The 23,639-nt window shown below is 44.7% G+C and overlaps 1 protein-coding gene and 1 pseudogene across 1 annotated transcript; both read right to left on the reverse strand.

Annotated features, from left to right (window-relative positions):
* Positions 1–2,933: 2,933 nt before the first annotated feature.
* On the reverse strand, positions 2,934–5,923 carry LOC136517526 (UDP-glucose 6-dehydrogenase 5-like). Its single transcript, XM_066511117.1, has 2 exons — positions 5,719–5,923; positions 2,934–4,758 (listed from the first exon to the last, which is right to left on the reverse strand). The coding sequence occupies exon 2, from the start codon at positions 4,735–4,737 to the stop codon at positions 3,295–3,297; it is 1,443 nt and encodes a 480-aa protein (XP_066367214.1). The 5' UTR covers positions 4,738–4,758; positions 5,719–5,923; the 3' UTR covers positions 2,934–3,294.
* A 5,731-nt stretch (positions 5,924–11,654) lies between these two features.
* On the reverse strand, positions 11,655–15,928 carry LOC136537980 (serine/arginine-rich-splicing factor SR34-like; annotated as a pseudogene).
* Positions 15,929–23,639: the final 7,711 nt, after the last annotated feature.

Raw genomic sequence — 23,639 nt, forward strand, 5'->3', positions numbered from 1 at the left:
AGAGTATTTATATATCTAAATAATTTTATTTCTAAAAATAATATTTAATTATCCTATCTAATGACACTAGTTATGTATAAAATACTAATATTTATATATAGTCAAAATTAAAATGTTTAACTTCCTGCAAAGTGAGAACGACATTTTCTATGGAGCAAAGAGCAATATCTAATAGTAGTATTATATAATTACAAAATAATGAAAAGATATATTTCAACCGCTGACTTGCAATAAACAATAGATACATGCATGTGCCGCTCCACTTTTCACGACCAATGTGTATCTTCGTACTCGTACTCGTCGGCGCATAAAGCGTAGTGTAGTGGCACACATCGCATGCCGGTTGCCGGTCGGATGGATATGCCCGGTCGTCGACTCAGCGTCTGCAGCTGCAAGTCCACTGACACGGCGGCACCGGCGTGGCACGGGCTCATGTCCTCGGTTGTTCCCCCCGTTACACCAGCAGGCTGCAGCCGGGCCGAATCGTCACTCGCCAGACGCCCACCGTGCGAATTCGGTCGCTAAACGGGCCGGTGCGGCGTTACCCGTGCGCTTCGGCTCCTCTCACTCTTCTTTGGATTCTTCACGCGAGAAGGCGCAACCGCCGGCCTTTGAAGTTGCACGGACGTTGGGTTGCGTCAAGCGGATTAGGTCGGAACTAAGATATTTTCTTGTGATTTCTGAAACTAAAACATGTTCCATGAAAAGCTATAACGACAATTTTCTTTCAAAGCTAGAATGATTTTCTACTGAAGCTACAGCAAAAATTTCCGTAGATCTACATATTTCCCCGCTCAGTAAAAAAATGTTACAACTTCATGACAGTAAAAGTTTCTTCTACAAAGTGCCATCCTAATATACTCTCAAGTGACATTGTTTAAATCCTTCTATTGCAAAAATAAATACAAGGTGTAACCAGAAAAATTTATCGTTGGTGGAGGTAGCCAGATATCATGAGGGGCTCTTTTCCTTCCCTTCTTGCTCTCTATTTTTCTTCCTCCTCTTTCGCATAAAATGGAGAGGAGCTTCATTGCCTAGGACCAGAGTTGGTAGGATTCTCGAGGCCACCCTCTGGCTCTGCTAGCCCCACTGTTGGATCCGCCGCAGCATGGATCACACAAACAATGCAGTTGTCGCCTTTCAGCGCCATCAATGGATGTGCCTTGTCCATGTATGGGACACCCTTCATCTTGTCCTCCAATGCCACACAAGGGTGCTGGTTGAGAGAGAGTTTAAATTGGGATAAGATCCGAACAAGTATTCAAGATCTGGAGACAGATTCGCTGTCACCAGCAGGAAACCATGACAACACCCTGACTATTTTCTTGACCGCTGGTGTATGTTTTCAGTTTGGAGAAGACGGAAGAACTTCTGAACAATCTAAAGATTAACCTAGAGAATAGAGATGAGGACGACGCTGCACCTTCCTGGGTGTTTCTAACTTGTTATCGGTTAGGAGAGGTTTTCAGTTTGGTGGAGAGTAGTTTCTTTTTCCTTGCCGGTGCCTTCATGCACATAAAACTGACGCCTTGTTTATTTTCACCCTAAATTTCCAAAAAGTGCTATAGTACCTGTCACATCAAATGTTTACGGTCTGTGCATGGAGCATTAAATATAGACGAAAAAAAAACTAATTACACAGTTTGGTGGGAAATTGCGAGACGAACGTTTTGAGCCTAATTAGTCCATGATTGAACACTAATTGACAAATAAAAATGAAAGTGCTACAGTAGCCCCAAATTCCAACTTCCTGAAACTAAACACGCGCTGAGTTGTAAACTAAATTCCACAGTACTTTTTTTTTTCAATACTCCCTCTATTCTAAATCTCTCTGTTCCAAACTATAAGCAAGCCATAAGAGCAAGTATAATAAGGGGCTATAAGCAGGCTGAATGCTGAGAGGGAAGGAGAGAGATGAGAAGCGGGTCGTAAGTTTACGACCGGCTTGCAGCGGCGAATTTAGACTAAACTGCTACCGGGGTCGCACAGATTCATGAACTCAATTTGATGGGGTCGTAGCTGGCCGGAATACGCGGGGTTCCACTGATTCGTACAAAGTTATCGGGGTCGCATGACCCCGACAATTACACACTGGCTTCGCCGTTGCCGGCTTGGACATAAGAACCAAGAAACTCTGTGAAAGAGACAAGTGAGTCATGTATTAGTTGTGAAGATGTAACTATTATATGGGTGGGCTGAGAAGTAGGCTATAAGAATTTATACAGCCAGCAACCGGCTGTATTGTATTATTAGCCTTGCTCTGAGAGCAGGACCATAGGCCAACGGTATAAAAACAGAAGGAGGACAAGTCATTCACCAGCACGAGCCGCGTCGTCAATAGCACCAGCAAAATCCGTGAACTTTGGTGAGGCCGGTGAAAATGTTTATGAAAATGGGGAGCCAAATTCATTGCTGCAGGGCTGCATTGCACCTTGTGATTATTTACTCACAAATCCGATGCTTGTAGAGTTGTAGCGATTACCTAGAGGACGGGCGTCCATTGGTTTTAGAGGTAATGCATGTGACATCTGAATGGTGATCATGGGGCTGTTAGGTCTTCACCTACTAAGCACGTTGTAGCCAAGTAAAAACTGGCATGTTACAATTAGGATCATCAAATTGGTGAACGGGGCTTGTCCAACTTTTACCAGAAGAATGTGACATATGGTGAAAAAAAAATCTCTTTAAGCCAAATTTTGGTACGCAGCCAAGCTCAGGCATGTAGGAAACCAAATACACGTGAATCGTTCATCGTTGATGTGAAAGGAAAACAGAGATTACCTATATCATAGAAGAGAATGCACTATGCGCTACTACTACTAGTGCCTTAATCTACCTGCAGGCATTTCGTTCACAGCGCATTTTTACTGCGCTAGGGTACTAACATTCTCTGTGGAAAGATAAAGGATGAAACTTCTTTGTGCAAAGATAAAGGATGAAACGTGAGACAAGTATTGTTATTCTGCAAAAAAGAAACATATCGATCGTATAACTTTTAGGAATACAATTGAAGAATCAACCGGCTATAGCAGGTCCAGGGTACAACCGTACAAGGAAATTTCCTCAAGCAGAGCACAAGTGCCTGAGGATTTTTACATCTACAAGACGTCCTCCAACATGAAATACACCAAACAGGGGATACTAGCAGCGCCGTCCAACTTTTACTTTTATGCCTGACACGAGAGAAAATCGTAGCGTAGCCTGCAAAAACAAACTGTAATAAAGAATGGTCAACCAGTTCCTCTTCCTTCCCCGAATCCAATCCATGGAGCTCCTCGGATGAGGGAGGGGGAATTAAGCGACCGCGGGCATGTCCTTAAGCCAGGCGTCGAGCGGCTTGCCGATGGAGTAGACGATGAAGCCGATCTCCCTCAGCTTCTCGGGGTCGACGATGTTGCGGCCGTCGAAGACGAAGGCAGGCTTCTGCATGCTGTCGAAGATCTTCTGGTAGTCCAGGGTCTTGAACTCGTCCCACTCGGTCAGGATGCACAGCCCGTGGGCACCCTTGGTGGCCTCGTACGCGTCCCACACGCAGCTCACCTGCTTCACGGCCGTGGGGCTCGTTGGCTGCAGGTGCATCGGGTGGTCCCAGTCGAACTTGTTCATGGCCAGGTCCCGCTGGATCTGGTCCTCCGTCACCTGGGGGTCGTAGATGTTGATCTGGGCCTTGTCGCCCAACAGGCCCTTGCAGACGTCAATGGCCGGGGTCTCCCTGGTGTCACCGGTGTCCTTCTTGAAGGCGAAGCCAAGAACAGCAATCTTCTTGCCGGCGACGGTGTTGAACATGGAGGACACGACACGGTTGACGAACCGGCTCTTCTGGTAGTCGTTGATCTTGATCACCTGCTTCCAGTAGTTGGCCACCTCGGGCAGGCCATTGCACTCGCAGATGTACACCAAGTTCAGGATGTCCTTCTGGAAGCAAGAGCCACCGAAGCCAACACTGGCATTCAGGAACTTGGGGCCAATCCTGGTGTCCTTGCCCACAGCGTGAGCCACCTCAGACACATTGGCACCTGTGGCTTCGCAGAGGGCAGAGATGGCGTTCACAGAGGAGATCCTCTGTGCCAAGAACGCGTTGGCAGCGAGCTTGGAGAGCTCAGCAGACCACAGGTTGGTGGTGAGGATCCTGTCCTCGGGAACCCAGTGAGCATACACATCCTTGAGAGCCTGGACGGCCTTCCTGCCCTCAGGGGTCTCCCGGCCACCGATGAGCACTCTGTCAGGCTTGAACAGGTCCTCAATAGCAGTGCCCTCCGCAAGGAACTCTGGGTTTGAAAGGATCTGGTAGTTGATGCCCTTGCTGTTGTGGGTCAAGATCTTCTCAATAGCCTCAGCGGTCTTGACAGGAACAGTGGACTTCTCAACAACAATCTTGTCAGACTTGGAGACATCAGCGATCATACGAGCAGCACTCTCCCAGTAGGTGAGGTCAGCAGCCTTGCCAGCTCCAAGCCCACGGGTCTTGGTGGGGGTGTTCACCGAGACGAAGATAATGTCAGCCTCAGCGACGTGCTTCTCAACATCAGTGCTGAAGAAGAGGTTCTTGCCCCTGCACTGCTTCACAACATCATCGAGACCAGGCTCGTAGATCGGGAGGGTGTCGCTGTTCCAGGCCTCAATGCGGGGCTTGGAGATGTCAACAACAACAACCTCAATGTCTGGGCACTTGAGGGCAATGACGGCCATGGTTGGGCCACCGACATAGCCAGCACCGATGCAGCAGATCTTCACCATCTTGTCAGATAGGTCTGTGACCTGTAATTGCAAAAGGTGCTTCATTAGTGGATAGTAAAATAGAGCACATACCCTGAGAGTATCTGACAGATGAGACATGTCAACAAAGTTTCCCAAGTTAACAGAAGCAATCAGGATTCACAAGCAAAAGCACCAGATCCTGAACACTAGACTACTAGTGCACGACTGAAATAACAGAGCATAGCTAAACATGTTCTGAGAAGGTTACTTAAGTGAACTGAATAAATTGGAGTTCGGATATACTAGGTATAGCAATTGGCAACATCTACCTACCAGGTCAAACCACATCTAAAAAGGTTTGTTTTTGGTGGAACTGTTAGGACGCATTCAGATCTCATGTTTGTTAAAGCAGGCACAACACATCTCAGGTTTTTGTGCTGATCAGGATTGGGTTAGCCCCTCTTCTCCACCGAATACATCTGAAATTAATGGTTTCTAAAACCTTTCCTTAGACGAACCAGACAATTAAGTAAACACCATTACACCACCAGACACCTGTGATCCCAATCCCATTAAGTGCACTACCGTTACCTGACACAAACACCACCTAAACAGAGTGAAGGGCAGGATACAGATCCATGACCGCCAAAATTATAAAATGAATTTACATGTATATGAGCACCCACACGGCGTTTAAAACTGCGATCAGCCAGAAAGATCTGAAACTCTGATCCAATAGGGGAGCAAGGAAACAGAATTTAGGGGCGCAAATCCTCTTCAGCCACTACAACGCGTAACCGTAACTCCTATCAGATCCAAACCACGAAACTTCCAGATCTGAAGTCAGCGTCTTCCTCAGAGAACGAACTCGAGGAGAACCGCTTGCAGCAGAACGAAGCCGAGGAACAAACTAGCCGCAGAATGAAATCACGATCCTCAACTAGCATGATCAGGCGGGGGACTCATCAGAAAGGGAAAAAAATCGAAGTAACAGCGTGGGATCAGGGCGCGGAGTCTCACCAGATCTCGAGGAACTGCAGCAAGATCTCGGTCGAGGAAGGCGGGCACCCGCACCACCAACGAAGAGAAGAGGAGCGGCGATCTCTCTCTTCCTTGGCGCTGCCTACGAGTTGTGTGTGTGCAGAGAAGAGGCGAGGCCACGAGTCCTTAAATACCCCGCCCCGCAAACCCACGGAATCAGATCTACCCCTCCCCTTCAAAAAATAACCGTGCCGTGTCCCGTAGAAAAAAAAATAGTAACCGCGTCAAGGCTGGTCAGAAACCAGAAGCAACTGAGGAGAGGAGAGGAGAGGAGACGAGACGACGAGTGCTAATCATGCATGCCACTGCCACCAAACTTGCATTAATCAAAAGGCTCTCACATGAGTCCATGACACTCCACCAAACCATTGCCCTATATGCCCTCAACCTCCTCACAGAAAAAGAAAATTATTCTCAAGCACCATGAAGCGCATAAACAAAAGGTGCTGCTGATAAAGCTTCTCCCTTTTTCTTTTTCTCATCGGTTGCTGATTGAGCAATTTTACGGTCTGTTTGTTGGTTGGTTTCTAAGTTGATCTGGGTTGGCTAGTGCTGATTTATTATGATCGAAAAACACTATTGACTGTCTGATTTGGGCTGGCTGAAACCAATAAACGAATAGATCGTTAACTGAGTAGTCTGATTACTCCCTGATCAGATCTGGCTCTTCTCTCTGTTCAGTGCACAGAGAGAGTGGTAAGGTCAGGCAGCAAGATGGGTGTGTATATGTAGCCCATGAACTGGAAGCAAGTTCAGTAACATGCGTCCTATTCGTTTGGCTTATAAATCGTATTTTTTCAGTCAATGAATAGTATTTTTCTCTCATAATAAATCAGTCAATGGTATTTTTAGCTATGGCTTATCAGTGAAGCGAAAAGGGCTATGGTCTGAAGAATGACCTAAGAGTTGATGTAATTTATAGCCTGTTCGTTTGGTCGTATTTGGTTTATAAGTCATAGCTTATCAGTCAATAAATAATATTTTTCTTTCACACTAAATCAGTTAATAGTACTTAACTCTGACATATAAACCAAAACAGTCCAGACGAACCGGGCTTAATCCACGGTCAACTAAGGCAGCAAACGAATAATTGGGCTCTGAACCATATAATATGGAACGAGTACCAATCAAGGACGCAAAAGTTACAGCATCGGTGACAGAGACGTGAGAAATGCAGGCCGGATCAACGGAGCCCAGGCAGTAGAAATTTTCATAGCCTGGACACAGTCAGATCCAGGAAGCTGATGCTGATGCTTCTGCCAGTGATTACTCTCCACCAAACAAAACGTGTGTTTTTGTTTGCTGGTTAACAAACAGAGGCAGCGTTGATGCCATCTAAAAGTTAAAAGAAAAAATAAAAAGGAAAAAATATTGGAGAGGCGTTCTTTATGCAGAGACGGACGGAGTGTAAGCAGGAAATGGGAGAACTTTTCTTAGCCTGCAGTCACTGTCATTTGATTAATGCTAGCAATAGACTGACAAAGACTCCATCTTTCTTTTTCTTCATTAATTAAGCTACCATTTACGAAAAGACTCTAGCCCTTATTTAGTTCTCCAAAAGTGCACTATGCAAAAAGAAGATTTCCTATCACATCAAACTTGCGGTACATGCATATGAAATACTAAATATAGACGAAATCAAAAACTAATTGCACAGTTTGCTTTAACTTTGCGAGACGAATCTTTTGAGCCTAATTAGTCAATGTTTGGACAATAATTCATAAATACAAATAAAATGCTACAGTAGAGAACCGTGCACTATGCAAAATTGGCAGGTGCAAACTTTGCCGAACTAAACGCGCCCCTAGTGAGAAAGTTCAACAATTTCCACAGTTCTAAGTCATGGATTGGCACATGTTGAAGCTACCAAGTCAACAAATGCCCCTGTTTTCTCGCTTAACTGATACGTACTTAAATTCTACCTAGTACAAGTCGGCACATATGTGCTATCAAGGTACTCCTACTAACACACATCTCACAAAGCCAAAAATATATTCACAAAAATATTAGCTGAATAAATTAAAAACATTTTCTATTTTATTATAAAATAATTTGCATTATACACATCACTTTCCCCAAGACCTAGGACATCGTCCTAAATAAAAACACAAGACAACAAACTAAATAGTTCGCATTTAAAAAAAAACCACCACCGCTACCAACATCAGCAGCAGCGATCACACACCAACAACAGGAAACGCGAAGAGCCTCCCAGAGAGACATTTCAACGAACACCAGATCTGCATCGCAGCTCTGAGGTCTGAGCTCCTCGCTAACAATAGTTTACGCAGGAATCCACCGACAATGGAGTGAAGCGGAGGAAAAGGCACGCAGACCCGCTTGGCCACGGCCAGTACCATCACGATGGCATCGCGCCCCCACCCGAAATCGGTTCCAACCGCCACGGAGGCAACCAACCAACCCAAGGAAAGCTGGTGATTCGACTTTGAGTGGCTCTCACGCGAGACCGAGAACCGCAATCAGGCCATGGCAACCACCCACAAGCAGGGGCGCACGAGGGAGCGACAACGAGTACAGATCGGAGCAGCAAGCGAGCGAGGAGGGGAGAAGTGAGATCTCTGCATTACCGGTTGCTTGATGTGATGGCTTGATGGGGGATCGGAGCGACGTCAACTTCAGCCAGCTTTCGCAGTTTCTCCTCCAGATTTGATCTGGTTTCAGTTCAGTATTTATGGGCTAAACGGAGAGAACAGAGGAGTAACTACCACGTATCATATCACTTGCCTTTTTTTAGAGCGCCATTTTCTTTTTGTTGCGTGCAGTTTTAACAAAGATATTTGGCAAAAGGATCTTGAACACCGCAAACAATTTTTCTAGAGTCATCACATACAAGATCTATAGATCTTCTCTGTTGTAATCTTGGTGAAATTTCTAGCCTGCTCTTTACATGTGGAGGAATCAAACATTTCGAGTGCATTAGTTCCGTTATGTACTTATATATCCAATGCATTAACTTAAGATGCTTACGAGTATATTTCACATGTTTTTTAAAGGACATATTTTTTCATGTTTTGATACACAAAAAGGAATTCATACTGTCACCTCCTCAAACGTCAATATGAAACTTGTGCTTAGTTTGAAGTAATTGCATGATCGATTTTGGTACTTACTCCATGGGCGAGAGCTAGCAGTGGAAACCTAAATAGGTCTGCTAATAGATCTACCAACTATTTCTTTAAAAGGTCTATCAAATGGGATATAAAAAGGTGTCTGGGCCATGTTTTGATTTATAGCTTCTACCGGTTCCTCCTTGGCCTCTCCTAGTTGTAATAAATTGAAGTGGCCCTCAAGTTCATAAATACTAGCCACTGCTGCCTGCACTTCGCTGCGGATGATGTGCTTGGTATAGGTGGCTCATATGTCTAATATGTTTTCTCATCGCGTTGGTATAAAAGGTTGGTCTATTTGGTACATTAAACAGATAAATATGGGAAGGAAAGGTAACATGCCTTTTTTCATTACAATGTTGTAAACGAACATAGAGGTTGGTTGTCATTACATGGTGCCTATTATAGGCCAGCAAATCAATGGCATGTTAGTGGAAAGAAGTATTTGATGGAGTTGGGCTCAAGCAACCAAGACACTTAGATTCGAAGCACAACATTGGCTAGGATTATATTATAGGTGGAAAGAGCAAAAACTACAACACAAGTATGTCTCATAATGCGAGGGTTTACAAAAGAGTGAATTAGGATCCATTCCCCTTAGGCGAAACTACAACACATTTCGTAAATCTCGAATCACACGAAAGATTACACGACGTCGAACACTAAATTACACCGGGATTTAAAGGTACATGGTCAGGAGCAACCTAGTACAACTAAGGCTTACTCCAGAAGTCGAGATAGACGAGGGCAATGGAGAAATAACAAGATAATGATTATCCAAAACATGACGTATGACCAACAGATCCAGAAACATGAGACTGAGAAGTCAAACATCGTGAACCCTAAGACCAAACTAACCAACGGTAGACTTGAACTTCTTTGAAAACTAGATCCCTTCTTCTCAGATTACACCATCACCTCTGTCAGACGAAGCTAGTTCCACAATGACGACTAGATCTCGTAGCTCTGCTTTGGATTCGAGAGGGATGAGGATGGAGGAGAAGAGCAAGGACCAAGGGCATCTTATAGTGGCGAACGGAGATGTGGCACAGCGCACCGGAAGTGGAGACAGCATGGATGGGGTACACTACTGTTTCACGCTGTGGGGATACAGTCGGCCATGGCGTGCTTCCTGCGCAAGCGAGCGAAGGGGGAATAAAGGAGAGGAGAGAGGGTTCGCTCGATGAGGGAGGCGTGTAGGCAGCCTTGTCCCCAAAAGAAGAAAGAAGGGAGGGGGTCCGGTAAGGGGACGAGGGCGAGTATCAAGAGCGGACCGGAGGCCGAGAAAAGTAGAGGCGCACAATGCGCGAGGACGACGAGTGTGGCATGATGTCGTGGCCATGCGAGGACAGGGTGCTAATGGGCCCAACACCGACGGCGTGCACGGGGCACGCGGTGACAGCGACCCGACGTGCATAAGTTGGTAAAGTTGCCTAGTTAAATGCTTATGGTGCCGCGACGAAACAGAGGGCCCCTGTGGAACAGCTACCACATGGCGAGGCTGCTCGGCACACGCTGGTATAGAGGTGGTTAACCAGGCACCTTTGCCAAGTTACACCACCGTATCGCTCTCACAACAAAATATTCTCCTTTGAAAAAATATCCTTGTGTTCTAACGGAAAATCCACAACGGGTTGATGAAGTAGTGCTTTTTCGAAGTAACTGAGTTAATACAGTTTCTGAAGAGAGAGAAGAGCAACAAGGAAAAGTTAGTATTCGAGTAGTCTAGAGTGATTGAAATGATTAAATTGACGCCATGTCCCAATCCCAATGTCTGGTTTGACCACGCTACGCACGCATCGACACCTATGGACGCTGCCGAGACCGGGACCCACTTGCATTTAGCTCTCGTTTGGCTATGCCGCACTCGTCTTGTTCACCCGCACAGTTCATTTTCTCTCATTTTCTTGCACTTTGTCGGCTCTCGACTCTCGCCCTCGCCCCCATACCAGACCCGTCCCTTTTCTTCTTTTTGGGCACGGCCGCTCGCACACCTCCTCGTCGAGCGAACCCCTCTCCCCTCCTTTTTCCTCCCTTCACCCAAGCTCGTGCAGAGAGCGCACCATGGCCGACGCTCTCCCTACCTCGTGACCCGCCAGTGTTTTCCTTCCACGCCGCCTGCACTTCCTGGTTGCTTGGGTGTGCCCGAGTTAGCTACATTTACTCCACACCAATGCAACAATCAAAGTGCACAACAGACCGCGTAGAAATTAAAGCAGCGCGCACCGTCAGTGGCCACTCACCCGTGCTCCTTTTCTCGCACACTGGTGCCGTCCTCTCAGCGTCACGCCATTGTCTCTTCTGCATCGCCACCCACTGCACGTTGCATCACCGCCCCACGACACCGCTCGTGATGTCACCTCCATTGGCCCGATACTGCCGCTGTTGTCCCCTACAAACCTGATTCCCTCAGGCCCCGGTGTTGCTCAGTGTCGATGATAATGGCGTGCACCCACCCTCTAAACCCGCCATCAACCGCCTATGAAAAGCCCCCTGGCTCCCCCTTCACAACAATACACTCCACACTCAACACCAATCACCCGCATAAGCCCCCTATCCAAATGCCAACCTATTTCAACATTTTTACAAAAAGCATAATCTGTAGCAACTGCCAAGTAAATTACAGAAATGAAGAAAACATGCATGAGGTCCAGAACAACATGATTCTATCAACAATAGCACAAATCCACTTAGCATGCATCCAACAATCACTAATATAAAATTAAGCAAAAGTAAATGGGCACGTCAGCGCACTATTCAACACAACAGTGACAACACAGGGGTCCATCGATACAAGTTGATACTGATAGTTAATATCATCGAATCTGGTACTGTTGCTAAGACAAAGATGGAAGTAGAACAATATGGAGGACAAGTGTCCAGAAAAGAAGATCTCTGGACTTCATCTGCAATCCTCGACAGCATATCAATTTTATTCAGGTTTCGCCTGCAAAATTTAATCAAATTGTTGTCAGTTCAGCTGTGTTTGCTATTAACAAGTACAGAAAATACGAATAGAATCATTTTACATCAGGAGAGCATGAGCCAGATGGGCTCCTGCTTGGACTCTGCTTCTTGGGGCTTGCTGCTTCACCATTTGCGGGCTATATAGACATTTTAGCAGATATAAAATTAACCAACAAAAATAACAAAAAATATTATCAAAATGATGAAGGGAACTTACAGAAGCATTAGGAGATTTGGATCTTGCTGGTGATCTGCAAAACGTTCCAGAAATAACTGATTCAATATCCAAAATGCATCTTGAACAACTTGGTTCCAAAAGCCATGACGCCGCGTGGAACGAAAGCAATCAAAGCTCACGAAAATTGAAGCGTTCAGTTCCATGCAAATGTAACATTGTTGTATAATAATGTCAAAAGTGCATATATGAACTACAACAACCATCTAAAGTGTGCCCGAGGTAGGAAGAAAACTCATTCCCCAAGCATTGAACTCCAAGTACATTCCTAGTCACTGTACCACCATAATCCAGATCACCAATCCTTAACGCTCCTATGTCCAGTATTCCAAACAATGCGGTTATGCCCAAGCTCTGATGTCAATCAGTTACAGGACACTAGGTAAAATAATGGGACGATTTTAGCTTTCCATAAAAGCTCTCAATTAATAACCACACATTACAAAACCAACTGAGCTGTAGCAAATCGTGGAAATCCCATCCTCAATATCCTAATGCGCAATCCCCAGATGTCCGCACAATCCCAGATAAAAGGGCGAGATAATTGAGCCTTCAAAAACAAAACAGAACAGACTAAGCAGTTCATATCATTCATTGAGAGTCTGAGCACTTGAGAAGGAACCCCAAAGAAATCAGACTGTACAGCAAGCCATCATCATTGATACATGCCTAGGAGTGTAACTGTGTTAACCTGAACTTAACTAATTTGCTTATTAGAGAATGATTAGATACCAAATATTCAGACCAATGAAGGTTACAGGACAAAGATGATACTTCGGTAAAGATTGTTAACCACTGTTTTAGGCTAAAACAGCAGCAATCTTTGGGGGGAAAAAGGGCCCAGAGTAGGCAACAGGTAGGCATATTTGTAATTTGGCCAGATATTCTACTAATGCATATATATTGTGCTTTTGACAAAACAGTAGAAAAGAACTTGACACATAAGGATTCAAAGCGCAAAAGCTGGAACAGTGTATGTTACCTAGATGGAGAACGTCCTTTTGATGCAGACCTTGAACGAGAACAAACGGACCTCGACCGGGATCTAGATGCTGAACGGCGAGTCCTGGGTGGTTTGCTGCAAAGTATATTTCGTGTTAGTATTAGTTATCAACAAGGTTACCCATGACATATCAGTACCGCAGCATACCTCGGGCTCTTGCTTTTGTTGTAGCTACGACTTGGGCTTCGGCTACGTGAGTAGGAGCAACCATGTTTGGCATCATATTCCTTCACCTGTAAAGAATAAGGTGCATGATTAACAACGAACTACATAAATGATCCCCAGGACTAAACCAGCAACAGGATGCGATGCTTACCCTTATATAGGCTCGCCCAAAGGCGTTCCTGAATTCAGTATCATCTAGCTTCTTTATCTACAACGGGCTGTCAATGACAAGAGCATAGCTCAAAGCATTAAGAGCACATTTTTAGGGCTATTGTAGAAGAGATCGAACTAACAATGACAGATAGGGAAGCAATCAAAGATTAGGGATTGTAGAAGGTCAAAAGTAGATACATGAAAAAAACTATAGAATGAAATGATTCACCCTAAGACAGAAGGGAATGTATTATGGACTTATAGCATATTTCATATCATCATAATCTGTGTAGTCCACAATTCCTATGGTGCCTGTAACAAAATAGAAATATATGATAAGAACTTGAAAAAGAAAAGAAGTGTTAACAACATAGATAGCTTTACATCATATTCCTTGAAGAAAATAAGGTTGAAAACCAAGCAACCGAATGAAATAAACCTTCACAATAAATAATAAGAGATGCTAGTAATCATGTAATGTGGCATTTATATGCGCCCAAATCCTAGAATAAACAGCAACGATGAGTACTTTTTTTGGACACATCAGATATGGGAAGGCTAAGTAGGTGCTCTTTCTAAAACTTGATAAGAAGTCATCAAAATGGATGTGTCCGTATTCCAGATCAAGGGGAGAGAGATTATTGATGAAACGATGGTCTTTTATGGGGATTGAGAATATAGGATGTGTGGTGAATGTCCCTATAAATTGTGGCCAGCTTACAGTTTCACCAACAAAATAAGTCCATTTGCAAATTTTGAACGCAATATCCTCAAGCATTCAGTTCTCAAGCTGCTTGAATCATAGGGATTAAGTATGGCAAGCACATTACTTCAATAATAGCTATGAGCTTTAGTTATTGTCCCAATACATTTGATCCATTCAAGTGGTGCTAGCATGCTAAAATTGTTGTTGTGGTACATTGGGTTATTATGTACCCAAGCAAGCTTGAACTTTCTTGTGGCAGTATCATTCTTGAAATCCCAAGCATTTTTCAACCATTCCTAAATTACCTTTAACTAAACAGTTAGTATTTTATCAATCAATATTTAAAAATATCAAGAGCTAATAGTTTTCCTGTTCTGAGAAATGAAAATACTAAGAGAAAAATAAAATGGAACATAGGGCACCTCGTATAGCCATATATGGATCCCCAGTATGTAACAGGATATGTGCCATTAGTTTTGTCACGACGATGACACCAAAGGGGCAGAAAGATCAAACCTTATTGCTTTTGAAAAAAATGCACCCCAAAAATATTTGTGCACCTCTGCTTCTAAATATTTCTCTTGAATATTTCCAAATTGTAATAAAGGCAGCGGCTTTAACCCAAATGCTACTTACCACCGCCTTCGCGATACACTTTAGAGAAACAAACATCACCAGCCTTCCACATATGATCCTGGGAAGAATATATTTGGTGCTAACGAGACAAACGATACAGTCTTATGGAAGAACACGAGGGAAAAGTTTTGCCTCAGACCTTTAAATCCTGCCATGATGCAGAAGAAGGCAGTCCAGTGACAACAACTATTGCCATGATTCAAGTTAAAGGTTGCAGACAGAGAAGAGAAGAGAAATCACTGATGTTCAACATGAATAGAAACCATACCACGATACTCTGAGTGTATCGACACACCACGACGTGCTCCACCACCACCACCACCAAAGCCACTTGAATGATCATACAAGGAAGTATTACCTCTACCACCATGAGCAGCCTCCACCTGACCACAGAAGTAGGCATTGGATCAACAGATTGAAGAGAAAGAGAGCAATCATGTAGCTTATCAGAGCACTGATTAGCTTACCCTTAGACGGTGTCCATCAAAGTTGTATCCATCCCGCCCAGCAATTGCATCCTCAGCATCACAAGGATCTTCAAACTACAAGATTAGCAAAGTACCTTAAATTTGTTGTTCGTGACCAAAGTCATCAACCAAAACACGATAATCTTTTGAGGGGGAAAGATGACCATGTTATTCAAACACATTCAGATGAATCTTACCTCAACAAAAGCATAACCAGGTGGCCTTGGGAGGACCTTCAGGTCAATGTCAACAATTCTACCATACTGCGTTCACAAGTTTTATAAAATTGGACATTATTAGTATAAAACCATGCAACCTTTCAAATGAACAACAACTATAAGCAACATTCTCAAGCGCAAGCCATAGCTTGAGGTTCATAGTGAATGTAGCAGAGGAACTTGGTGGACCCTGATAGCACAAGGTTATCCAAGCCACCAGTTTTCTATGATTTATGGGTAAGGCCATAAGAGCACGGCAGTGCATCGCATCCTATTGCATTAGGAAAGTAGTATAAGCATCGAAGGTACTGAATCTAAGAAGCACACGGCAAGTGAGCCTAGCCTAATACGGTAAGACGGGTTGTGCTCTTTGCTAATGATTAATAGGGTAGCAAGGAATCAAATAATTAAAAAAATTCCCCACCTTCTAGAACAGATCCTCCACCTCCCTCTCCCAGATGTCGTCGGGGAGGTTGCCGACGTAGATCATGCGGCTCTAGTGCCTGCTCATCCTTCACCGTTGACCTACCAACAAAGCAAGAAGGGAAGAATTAATCAGCAAATCAGCCCCCGACGCATCCGCGTCCGCATCCGCATCTACGCAACCCGACATGACACCCCACAAGAAAACAAATCTAGAAGGCAGTGGGGCACGAACCACCCGAGGAACGATGAGGAAAGGAGATTCCTACCTGAACAGTTGTGGTCGGAGGGAGATAGAGGTCGAGGCTAGGGTTCAGCTGTTGCGACTCTCGGCCCTTCCACTGCAGAACGTGAGGCCGTCACTGCCAGCCAGCCTACCGCAGTCACATTAAAGAAAACCAAATCACTGAAGCACATGTATTGTGAAGATGCAGAGAAGGACAACGAGGATGATGGTGTGATACCTGACCTGGGCAAGTTCAAACCTAGCTGCCAGCGATGACCTCACCGGCACTGGCATCGAATCTGGTGGGTAGATCGACGGATATGGCCACGGAGTCACCGGAGCAGCGCCGGGGGAGAGCAGGGGCTCGAACGCCGCCGTGGCCACAGGCGTTGGACGGAGCACCATGGCGCCGTGTCGGGGGACACCACTGCGCCACGCATAGGGTGCGGGGAGCCTCGGCGGTGGCAATGAGGAGCGAGGGAGAGAGCGAGAGCGCGGAGAGGAGAGAGGAGGGGAAGGAGCACCATTTTACGTGTGACGACCACGGTCTAGCCCAGCTCTGCAAAGCAAACAAGGCCCAGCAGTATGCATGCACGCATGCGTGCCGCCCACTAGTTAGGCACCGATCATGCATGTCGAGAATCCACCATTCTCTGTTACGCGCCACCGTCCATTTGCATGCCACCTAGGATCAGAGGAAGTCGTACTTCATTTAGTGCGTGCAGTTGCTTCATCTATCTACTGCGGACCGCATGGATGAAGGCCGGTTGTGACGCGCCTCATCTGTGCCGTAGAATCTCTATCTAATGCACCAAATAAAAAACGTACGTAGACACCCTGGGAGGCCGCCGATTCGGCGTGCCTTCATATCTTTAATTATAGGGAAAAATCGCCATGGCATCACAATTATCCGTACTAGTCCATCAACCCATGCCAGAATCAACATTAGTTAGTGTTTTTTTGTTTATTCTCTAATACAATAGGAGATACTCTATAGTCCCTATCCAATTGTGATAAACTTATCTTTAACTAAATGTTTGTGTAACTTTAATGTGCATTTAGTTGAAATTGCAGCAGCTTAGCTTAAACTATAACGACTCTTGTTGTAGCCCATATCTTATATGACATAATGAATCTAATTTTTTTTAAATTTTAATTTTAATCTTATTAATTCCTACATATTTTTCTCAAATGAAGTTGAAATTCTTGCGCTTATAATATCTATTATAAACTCTCCTTTTGTACTTCCTACAAATAATAATTTTTGGTCATAAATTACACTCTTAAGTACTATGATGGCATAAATAATCATTTATAACTTGCATCGCATCGCATAAGATCAATGCTAGAGCTTGAAGTTGAGATATAGGATGGGGTAGCGGTGCTAATATCAAGAAGATATTAATCTAAGCTTTACAATGACTATTTACTCTAATGAAATCTTAAAGGATAGAAGTGGTAATTACTCATCCATTCCTTAGCATCATCCCACCTCCATTTAGAAAATAGAATAGATTCAATGATTATTATTATTATAGTCTACCAAATTAATGACCAGAACTTATTATTTTCGTGAGAGTTAAAAATATTTATCTTTTTCCTTAGCTGGTCTAATAAAGATTAGTGTAAATGCTCCATTAGGCACCTCTAGTTAGAATTTTTTAGATTTATCTTTTTAGTGTGACATGTATTTAGCTTAACTTATTGTCGATGTTTTGTAAACCAAACTAGTAAATTTATACGAATGTCACACTGCTCTAGAAAGACGATGGTAGCATTCAAAAGATACAAGGATTTATACTGGTTCAGGCCAGAGCCCTACGTCCAGTCTCAGTGATGATCAAGTGCGTGTTCCTCGCTTAAATGCTCTGAAGTTCTTACATCGGGTGGTGCAAGAATAGTGAAAGAGGTAGAAGAGCTAGAGCTAGGAGAAGGGCCACCCGAAGGAAAGTTTTGAGAGCCCGATGAGAATGAGAATGATTCGATCATAGTGTTCGAGCCCCAAAAGGAGGCCCTAGCTGCCCTTATATAGAGTCCGGAGTCAGGTTACAAAGAAGGAGGTTCTCCCGACCGAAGGGTCATGAGTCTGAGGGAGGAGGATGAAAGCTCTAGTTTGGTTTTGGTGAATTGATGAAACCCTAAGTGCTAACCTAGTTTATCAAGTGATCATGACATAGGTAGCACATTCCAAGTGGTGAAGCAAATGAAGATCATGACATGATGATGGTGATGCCATGGTGATGATCAAGTGCTTAGACTTGAAAAAAAGAAAGAGAAAAACAAAAGGCTCGAGGCAAAGGTATAAATGGTATGAGCTATTTTGTTTTGGTGATCAAGACACTTAGAGAGTGTGATCACATTTAGGTTTGATAGTTGTACTATTAAGAGGGGTGAAACTCATATCGAAATGCGGTTATCAAAGTGCCACTAGATGCTCTAACTCATTGCATATGTATTTAGGATCTAGTGGAGTGCTAATACCCTTGAAAATGTTTGTGAAAATATGCTAACATGTGTGCACAAGGTGATACACTTGGTGGTTGTCATATTTGAGCAAGGGATAGGAACTTCACCGGTGAAATGTCAGCCCGTAGAGTATGGACAGTCCGATGATGCCACCGGCACCCTAGATAGAAAAGACGGAGGTCACTGTAAGTGATCGGACGCTGGTCTTGGTTGGACCGGCGCGTCCGATCAGTGGCAGCAGAGGGAGCGCAGCATCAGTCTCTGACCGGACGCTGGGTCACAAACTGATCGGACGCTGGAAGGCTGCGTCTGGTCCTACTGACGTGGCAACACACAGTATTGAGGATGACTAATCGGATGCTGGCTGTGTCCGGTCAAGCATGACTGGACACATTCGGTCATGAAAAGTCATCTCTAGATGCTTACTAGAAATGACCGGATGCTAGGGTCCAGCGTCCGGTCATCACTTGACCGTTGAGATCGGGTGATCAACATTTGAAGAGAGGGGACACATGGCACGCATCGTGTGACTGGACACTGAGGTCTAGCGTCCGGTCAATATGACCGGAGCATCCAGTCACTCCGTGTTGTGCCTAGTGAAGGGGTACAACGACTCTATTTCGTGGGGGCTTCTATTTAAGCCCTATGGTCAGCTCAAGCTCACTCTCTTGACCATTTATATTGACATAGCAACCTTGTGAGCTTAGACAAAGCCCTCCCACTCATCTCCATCATAGATTCAACATCTTTATGGGATTGGGAGAGAATCCAAGTGCATTGCTTGAGTATTTGCATCTAGAGGCACTTGGTGTTCGTGTTTCGCTGCGGAATTCGCTTGTTACTCTTGATGGTTGCCGCCACCTAGATGGCTTGGAGCAGCGAGGATCGTCGAGTAGAGGGTGGTGATTGTCTTTGGCTCCGATTGTGGTGATTGTGAGGGGTTCTTGACCTTTTCCCGGCGGAGAGCCAAAAGATACTCTAGTGGATTGTTTGTAGCTTGTGTGATCTTCATCTTGTGTTGGTTGTGCGGCATCCTATTGAGGGTTTGGCGTGTGAAGCCAATTAGCGCGTGAACCTCCAAGTAAGTGAATCGCTACAACGAGGAGTAGCTTACCGGCTAGCAAGTGAACCTCGGCAAAAAAATCATTGTGTTCATCATTTGATTCCAAGGTGATTGGTCTTCATTAGTATTCATTCTTGTGATTGATTGGCTCCTTCCTCGACACGGCGGTATAAACAAATTGCTCACTCTCTTTACTTTACCGCAAACTAGTTGTCAAGCTCTTTAGTGTAGCTAGTTGTGAGAGCTTGTTAGTTTGGTTAGTGTGGCTCTTTAGTTAGCCTTTGAGAGCACATTAACTTAGTGTAGTGTCATAGCTTTTGTGTGGATAGAAACTATATAAACTAGAATTATGATAGGTGGCTTGCTATTTTAGTAGGCTAGCGCAACACTTGTTTTGTCTCATAATTATCTAACCGGTTTGTTAAGTATTGTTGTAGAAATTTTTAATAGGCTATTCACCCCCCCTCTAGCCATTAGGACCTTTAAGAGGCCTAGCTAACTTGGCTTGCAAGTAACGCCATCTTGTGGTGTACACCTTGGCATAGTTGTCGTCATGGTCTTGTGCTCACGTCATGGTATGGCATGACGTGGTGCCACAGTGCCTGTCATGGCGGTACTGTGGGCACGATGGTGTTCTACCAGTCGTCCTGCGTGACGTCGTCTTGGTATGGTCTTTGTCATCGCCTCCTAATTGTCTAGGGGCATCGTACAAGAGTAGGTAGCAGCCCTGGGTCATCGATCGTCTTGCTGCATATGGAGTTGGTGGCCACGATTCTGAGCTCCAGGGTCATGGCCTGCGCTGGCTTGGATGGCCTATAAATCAAGGCCATCGTCGTGGATCCCATTGTCGACACCAAAAATCGACGCTGGGAACACGGTGATCAACACCTGGGAGAGACCGTGCGGAGCAGATCCTGAGCTCTCTTCGGGCTTAGGAAGGGCACCACCAGATCAGACGGTCGTGACCTTGGGGGCGTGCCAGTCAATTTGACCTGCAATTAATAAGGGAGTAAGATTGATCAGTAATTTAAGGTGGAAGATGTCGGTCATTTGTCCAGACAGTTTCAAATGTGTGGCCAAGTGGCTAGTGAGACAAGGCTATCGACTAGATAGTCGATATCCATTATGTTCATGATGTATGATAAGTATAACAAGCATATCGGCAATCATTAGTTACTCAATTACATAGATCTAACCTGTCGATTACCATGAAAGCATGCAAAAGATGTACAAAGATAGACGTGAAAGCATATGATTTGATTGAGAAACATACTAGCTTTTAACCAAGACAAAAACAAGTAAAGAGCATGTAAATAACCAATATATATTCTCAAAAGACAGGCTATTGGCTAAATAGCCAATTCTAGCAAAAGAAGGGTCATAACATGCAACCACTCAACCATTAAACGTGTATAAACCCGTACACCTATCATATCCAATCTACTATCTTTATCAGTGAGGGTCAGATCTAACCGATGCAGTCATAATAAGGATAACACATTAGACCTTCAAAGCATATAAATCTATAAATGCTTAACGAGATCACGGGAACATACTATGATCGTGAAAGCTCATGCAATGGGCTAAATAGCTAATGCAGGCATAGCATGCAGCCGAAGACTATGCTTGGCCATAAGCAAGGCTTACTACCTGATGATTTCCAATCTATGATGCTAGCAGTGGGGTCAGACCTAACTGATACAGCCATAAAAGCACTTCTAGACCAGGATCTCATCAACTAGCAAGCCTTACCTAGGGCTAAACATGCCCTGACCACATGCTATCTTCGATCAAGATCGGATTAGAACGGCTAGACTAGCAAAAACCATCGTCAAAGCAGGATGTAAACAGTATAGTGTGACGAGATGACGATTCAAAAAAGATATAAAAGTCGATCTATCTCAATCTTAACCGGGCAGGGGATTCGTATCAAAATTCGTACAAGATTAGACTTAACCGAGGACAGCCGTGTGGATTTTGATAAAAATCGAGGATAACTATCAGCAATTGCAAGAGATCAGACCTAACCGAGGGCAGCCTTACAATTAACTAACGATAACTAACTTATACCAAGCTTGCAAGAGATCAGACTTAACCAAGGACAGCCTTACAAACATAATATAAGTCATGACGGATACTCACAGACAAACCGTAGATCGGACCTAACCAAGGGCAGCCCTGCTTGTCGGAGAACTCGTCGAAATCTACTCTACTCCTACTCCTAAGGGGTGGCGTGAGCCGAAAAGTAAAGGTACTTGTTTGTGTTGATCGTTGAAGATGTCCATTACAATGGCCGAGGTTCGATATTTATACCTAAGACCTGACTACGAGTCCTGGTCGAACAAGACTAACCACATAATTTAGAAAAGAAACATAATTTCCTAATTTAGGATAACTTGGGCTCCAATCTTTCCATTCTATGGAGTCCAGCACGTCTTCTCGTTTTGTGTCCTGCTGCTTCTGCCTGGTAGGGCTCATTCCCTTGGTGTCGTCATCTCGTTAGCTGATCTGGCAATCTAATTTGATTGGGGGCCTCGGCCTTCCTTGATAATCAGGGACTTCCTATCTTAAACCAAATTTCTGCGTCAACACTACTCCCTTGGACTGGTGACATCATCTTTTAGTTGATCTTGCTGGCAATATGGTTAGCCAATTTGGTTGAATATTTTGGGTTTCCTCGACAATTTCTGTCTTTAAGGCCTTCTTATCTCGAGCCAATTTTTGGTGTCAACACCCATCCCGTGGTGGGTGGAATCGTACATACGTCTTGTCGGGCCATGTTTGGACAGTAGTTCTCCGTACCTGCCGTCACCGATTGGCGGTGCTATCTTTTCTCTGCTGTGTGGCGCAGGGATGGCGTCTGACCGGACCGAGGTGACCGCTCTTGCGGGTCAGTGCGGCGTGCCTGCTCCTGCCTGAGGAGGCACGCTTGGCTAGACTCGATCTTTCCCCATTCCTCTCAAGGGCCGGAACGGTGGAGTGGTCGTGAGTCCTCGTGCGGCATGTGGCTGAGGCAGATGGAGGGGTCGTGAGTTCTCTCATTTGTCGTACGTCAAAGCATAGGTCTAAAGAGTTATCCAATCTCATATGAACAATGGTGCCACTATGTATGAGTGGGACAAGAGTTCGGGGTTGTTTCGATTCTGCATGGCGTGAGTGCCAAAACATGGTTCTAAGGACTGGTCTAGTCTCGTATAAACAACGGCTCCACCGTGTATGGGTGGAACATGGGTTTAAAGGTTTTTTTTCTTTTGTGTGAGAGAGTTTTCCTTCTCAATGCTTAAGGCTGTTTTACCCCTCGTAGTTCATGTTTTTTTATATATCCCAAGCATAACATATACTACCTTTTCCACTTTTATCCTGTTCGTTTGAACTTTGCCTGGCTTATCACCCATGATGTAATATTTTTTCATCATAATAAATCAGCGAACGGTACTTTTCAGCCTGTCTTCTGAGCGAAGCAAACAGAACCACATACAAGGTCTTCAGCATGGTTCATATTTGAACAAGGCGTGGTAAATTAACGATGCTACATTGGCCCTGTGAATCCAGTGGTAACTGTTAACCACGTGGCCACGTAAAAGGTCCCTCCGCCTTGCATTGGCGCCTCCTACCAAACTCTAACGATCGCCAGAAGAAACAAGCACGGTCACATGGCGAGAAGGGGAAAAAAGGTGAAACGGAGAAACCCACGCCCATGCGAATCATATGGTTCTTGCGAAACAGAGAAGCATTCCACAGATCGAAGTCAAGTGCTGAAGTGTCAGTGGACCAAAAGGACTCTCCATCTGCATGTGTGACACTGGGGGAATGTCCCTTGGTGCAGATGGATCGGAGAGTAGCAATAGACGCCGGCTGCTACAGTGCTACTAGCCCGTGTCGTTTCAGAGCTGAACTGAACACACCGTTTGCGAAGAGAATCCACTTTTTTCGCCTCTAGCTCCTTAAAAAAACGGCTCCGGTTCCTCTAAACTCCTTGCAGGAAGCTGCACAAAGCTGGAGCCTAGAACTCTGTCAAACGGGATCTATTGCGATAATAGTATA

The sequence above is a fragment of the Miscanthus floridulus genome, chromosome 2 (genome assembly GCF_019320115.1).
Source record: "Miscanthus floridulus cultivar M001 chromosome 2, ASM1932011v1, whole genome shotgun sequence".
In the NCBI taxonomy this organism is placed as follows: domain Eukaryota; kingdom Viridiplantae; phylum Streptophyta; class Magnoliopsida; order Poales; family Poaceae; genus Miscanthus; species Miscanthus floridulus.

Bases quoted from the DNA above. Each gene is read 5' to 3' on its own strand.
- LOC136517526 (XM_066511117.1), bottom strand. From the start codon at position 4,737: ATGGTGAAGATCTGCTGCATCGGTGCTGGCTATGTCGGTGGCCCAACC.